Raw genomic sequence first — 5,774 nt, 5'->3', positions numbered from 1 at the left:
ACACACACACACACACATATGCACACACACAGTCAATACAATACTATCAATCAGGAGGGCTGTGTCAATTAATCCCACAGCTTCACTAGCAGGCTTCACACTAGCCACGGGCCAAAGCTTGTTACTGAGGAAGAGCCCAGCCTCCATCTCCTCTTCCACGGACCGGAAATTACATTCTATTTATAATGTTTACAGACAGAAAGAACATAACCGTATAGCGCGTTTATCCAGAAAATAATAAAGGCGCAAAAGGTTCCCATCGACAAAGAGTGGCACAGCGGGTAGCTGAATTAAAATACATTGGGCTGGTAATGAGCTATCTAAATTCACAGTTCATATTATTGCTTGGAATTACACAAAAGCGAGGCTCTGGGCAAAAAAAGAAAGGAAAAAAGAAAGGAAGTTTGCTGCTTTGGGCTCCGCCGCCAGAAGATTCTCCCCGTCGAGCAGAGACACGCTGGGTCCTGGAGAAACCATTGGAGCGTGAATCTGCGAATGCAATAATTCCTTTGTAAACAGGCTCGCCTCCTGCCCAATTGACTTGGCTGCTGTCAACATGTTGGCTGCACTCTCTCTCTCTGGTGCGCGTGCACGGGCAAACCCACGCAGAAACCTACACTACACAATACGCACAGTCACACACACACACACACACACACACACACACACACACACACACATGTAAGTGCTTCAAGCTCTGATCACCGACAACTCTGAAGCACACTCTAGATGCACACACACACACACACACACACACACACACACACACACACACACACACACACTTGGAAAGTCTGAATGGATGACTTGAGGCTGACTGTGATTAAAGGAAGTTGAACGTCGCCGCTTTTCCTGGAATGAAACGATGGCTAAACGGAAGATGACAGGAGTAGCTACTGGCTAGCGGTGCTTCAAAGTTATCTGGAAAACAGCTTTGCATACTGCCACTCCGGAGGCGGATCCTTGACACGGATGCTCCGTTTCACATGCATGTCATTTGGAAAATTAAAATGGAAAAACAAATAGAGATGAGGAGAAAATGGGAAAAGGCGCCGGGGGCGGGGTTGTTGTGTCTCATGGCTTCCGCCCTCCCACCAATTGGAGCAGGAAATGGGAAAAGCAGCGAGGGTCAGCGTAGCAACAGAGAGGAGATAAAGCTCTCGGAGACAATGGACTCTTATTTCTTTCTCCTGAATTTAGCTGCACTGTAAGGTAGCCCAGGGGACTCAATTAGAAAGCCTGGTGTGCTCGGGTTTTCCACCCCCATTGACTTGGCAGTAATTTGTTTACTTCACAGGCGAGCGCTGAATGGAAAAACAAAATCCTTTCTGAGAGCGCAACTAGAGTATCATGCTGAACCAAGTCTATGCTATAGTCTGAGCTCATCATCACCTCGGATGGTTGGGGTAGATCATGCAAACACACACATTCTGCTAACACGCATGCTGTACGCGCACACACACACACACACACACACACACACACACACACACACACACACACACACACACACACACAGCACAGCACAGCACAGGATAGTCACCCCGCCGTATAGCTAGCAGGTAAATCATATTCATATAAAAGTGACTAGGCCTAAAAAAAAAATTAGTTTGGTTCCTGTTGGTTGTCAGTTGAGGTGAGGGTCGGTAGGGAATTTATTTTATTTTATTTTTTTATTTTATTTTCAGTGGCAGCAAGGGATAGATAGGAAATATATAGATATATTTTTTTTCCTTAAAATTACAGCAGCGATGGATACTTTTTTCATAACATAGCCTACATGTACTGTACCACTGTGCTCTACACACGTTTTTATATGAACAAAATATTTAAGTCAATATGAATGCTTCAATGTTATTAAAACGTGCTGTTTTTCTACTCCTAAAAACCAGTTCTGGACCATTGGCATTGAAGACATCTCAAACAATATTTCATCTCATACCTTTAATGGCATTATTAGACCGCAAAAACCAGACAGACACACTTCTATTCCCCCCCCCCCCCCCCCCCCCCCCCCTCCCTGCCTCTTCCAACTCACGGCTTCCTCAGCTACACACACACACGCACACAAACACACACGTCACACACACACACACACGCACGCACATGCACGCATACGCACAGATGCACGCACTCGCGCACACACACGCTCTGGTTTGTGCTCTCTGGAAGAGAAAAGCCCACTCCCTGGGTCCGCAGGCTCTCCAGAATGTCATTTTTTTGCTCCTCTTTATTCGTCTGTGCAACCTTCGGCGGGGGCAAATGAGTATGTTGCTGTGCACGAAACAGTATCTCGAAGGCGGACGGAGCGGTACTTTGAGCTGTCGAGGGCTGAGGTTCTGCCGTGCACTTCAGTGCTAAATACCTGAATTGAAACGTAGCCATGAAGCCACTGACGAGCGAACCAAGCTGCTGAGTGGGGGTCGACACCACATCGCTGGAGATATCTGTCCATTTGTCAGCTCTGTCCACTTTGCCGGCTGCTGATACGAATATACAAGCGCACTGTTTAACTTCCTGAAGCACGTTTTCAAACGATTTTAACCCCAATCTCACAATTCTGGTTGGCACGCTGCTGCATGGGCAGAGAAGCGACACAAAGCACATGTCCGTCATGCTCCCTCCATGCCATTTTCGTTTTACAGTATCCGTAGCGAAAAGCACCTTCGCGCAGTGGCAAACCCCGCCCCTTAGCGCCACCGTCAAATCAACAAGCTCATAAAATAAATTGGGTCGCACGTAAATTGACAGGGTCGGTCGGCAACCGGAACCAAACTAAAAATTTTTTTAGGCCCTATGAAGCAAAAGCTTGACCTCTGGGTGAGGTCAGGGCCTGCGGCGGCTCCATTAGCATATGTTTTTCTTCCATACAGAACAGAGCTTACAGCTGCAGCAGCCAGCAGGGAGTCTCTGTGTGTCAGGAGGCAGGAGGATGAACAGGCAGCTTATCACCTCTCTCGGCTGCCAGGCGAAAATGACAGGTGTCACCTTGTTATTCCACTGTCTAAATGCCCAGCCCCGGCCTACAGGGAGTTGATTAGTCCACACCTGTTAACCATATCTAACCGCTCACCTATGGCGCACGTGCCAGGCTCACCAGAGAATAGAGCAGTCCCTCTGCAACGGTAATCTTGGTCGACCTAAATGAGCTCACCGGGGGAGCAGAACTGCCAGCAGTATGACATGCATTTATGAGATCTGGATATCATCAGTAATTTATCATCATGCATCAGTGGCTTTGGTGCTTATTTGTCCAAATGTTTCGGAATATTATAATGAGCTCAACGAAATTGGCCTGTTACTGGCAAATCCAGCCAGGAATTCACGTACTGTATATTCAAAAGTTGGGGCGGCTTGATGGAAACTCTATGGATGATTTGATTCTGCGAATGCAAAACCAAACTGGAAGTATACTAGAGATGGGTGTTTACATGCAAATTAACTTTTATTGCAGTGCTAAAAGGTATGAACCAGAAAGTATGCTCGTATCCCTGTAAAATCAATTCTGGTTGCTGTCGTCATTACATGATGAAGTTATCTAACAACACAGCTATCCTGCAGGTACCATGTCTGACACATCAGACACACCATCAGATACAAACACATACGAACAGGAGATGCAGAACTTTGTCCAGTGGTGCGATAAACACTTCCTCATCCTCGGGAGAAGGCGTTTGAGCCCAAATCCATTGGAGACCACTCACCAGTGGTCATCCATGGCCAGAACACAGCCCAGGTTGATTCATATAGCCTACCTGGGCATACACATTGACAATAAACTGACATGGAGTGTTCAGGTGGAAAATGTCTGCAGCAGGGTCCAACAGCGCCTGCACTTCCTTTGTGCAGTAGGCTGATGAGTGCTTTTGGTGTCAACCAGAAAGTAATGCTCCTCTAGCATGTCATAGTGGGGAGCATCCTGCGATGTGGCATCTCAGCCTGGCTTGGCCCAGATCACTCGGCTAACACACAGAGCCATGGAAACCATTGGTGTCATATCATCCCACACTCCAGGCTGTCTTTGATGAAACTGTCATCAGACAGGCCCCAAAAATAATTTCACCCATGTCCTTCACCACAAATACCAGCTTCTTCCCTCAGGCAGGCGCTTCAGAGTCCCCCAGTGCAGGATCAACCGTTTAAAAAACGCCTTTGTCCCCCTGTCCATCAAAGCCCTAAATGACAATCTAGCCAGAGGCCAAGCCCGGTACTGCTTTATCAACTGTAATGCTGTAAGCTGCTTCTAATTTTACTTGTATGTACGTACTGTGCACTTTATGAAGACTCCATGTTAATGGGGCTGTTTTTATTTTATTAGATTTGGACTACAACAGTGTTGTAGAGTGGGCAATCTTGTCTGGTTTGTTATATATTGTGTGTGTGCAATGAGAGCCTGCAGTAAGCCTATGTATTGTATGTTTGCACTAGTTATTTGCATTTTTTTTTTACAGCAATGACTTGTTGTTCATGTCCTCAAATCTACACTTCCGTGTCCACAATGACAGATGTGTAGGCCTACTGTGATGTGGATTTATTTGAGAGTGGATTTTCCCTTTAAATTCACACATAAGGTAGTCTGCATCATCGGTCAGTCGTACATTATAAAAAAAACAATATCACCAGTGTATTAATTCTAGCTTGCTCTTTCTAAATTCAATATGTGCTGAAAGGGTTTGGAAGGTTGCAAAGGCTACTGCCTCTAGGGGCAGCTTTGGACACACGCAGCATGTATTGTGGGACTGAATATAACACCATCGTGCATTCCAGTGCTGCTTGCTTGGGAATGACTGTGGCACCTTCCTCCCTTAGTCAATCACAAACACCTACCCTTACTGAAAAATCCCTACAGTCCTATAACAACAGAATGTTTTAGAATGTCTCAAATAACACCCACACCCACTCCTTACAAAACACAATTGTAATCTTATAATAGCCTAGGCCTATAAATGTTAGAATGGTTCTATACGTCATTAAACAATATAGGAGGTTAACCCTTTATCATAAAGTGCAGAAATACTACAAGTCCCTCTAGGGATGTTACAGCCTACCAGAGGAGATAGAAAATACACCCGCTTAAAGTACCACTATAGGTCTAAACTAGCACTAAACAACCAATAAAGGAATATTATAGTATTTTATAGCAAGAAGATTTGTCAGGGAAGGTCAGGCAGAAGAGACAAAGATGAATATCTCTCGACGCACGCACTCACTCTCTCTCTCTCACACACACGCACACGCGCACGCACGCACACGCACACACACACACACACACACACACAAACACACACACACACACACACACACACACACACACACACACACACACACACACACACACACACACACACACACACACACACACATCTGGCCACATCCACTTCATAATAATAAACCAGTCGCGCACTCCCAGTTGCGCGCCGGGCAGAGCGCGCCGCGTTGCCCTTCACCTACCGTACCTTTGCCGGTGTGAGTGACGCTCAGCCCCAGAGCCACGGCCAACACGCCGGCTATCCTCAGCATCTTCTCCATGGTGAGAGACAGCGACGACTTCTCTCCAGTTATCTCCTCTCTCTCTTTCTTTCGCTCTCCTCCTTTCCGCTCTCTCCCTCTTCTTCAACGCCTCCGGACGGGTTCCTCTCTCTCTTCAAACTGTTCACTGATAGGATAGGATATGTGGGACAAGGCGGCAAGTAGAAGAGGACACCGGGGAGCCGCACTGCACAGTCCGCGTCCAAGTGCTTTCTGCCGACTCGTGCCGAGACGGGACCGGAGAG

The 5,774-nt window shown here is 46.7% G+C and overlaps 1 protein-coding gene across 1 annotated transcript in view; it reads right to left on the bottom strand.

The window, feature by feature from the left end:
* LOC310776415 (calsyntenin-2-like) overlaps positions 1-5,520 on the bottom strand; it is a gene marked incomplete at both ends in the record, with an annotated part of 309,056 nt that extends 303,536 nt beyond the window's left edge. The window contains one exon of the mRNA XM_083636607.1: positions 5,457-5,520. Within this exon, the coding sequence (XP_083492733.1) occupies positions 5,457-5,520 (64 nt within the window). The remainder of the gene's footprint in view (positions 1-5,456) is intronic.
* Between the last annotated feature and the right edge of the window lie 254 nt (positions 5,521-5,774).

This window comes from Poromitra crassiceps, assembly GCF_964638095.1.
Source record: "Poromitra crassiceps genome assembly, chromosome: 5".
NCBI classification, from domain to species: domain Eukaryota; kingdom Metazoa; phylum Chordata; class Actinopteri; order Beryciformes; family Melamphaidae; genus Poromitra; species Poromitra crassiceps.
Note: the sequence above shows the minus strand (reverse complement) of the source record. Positions and strands in the feature narration are given on the sequence as shown.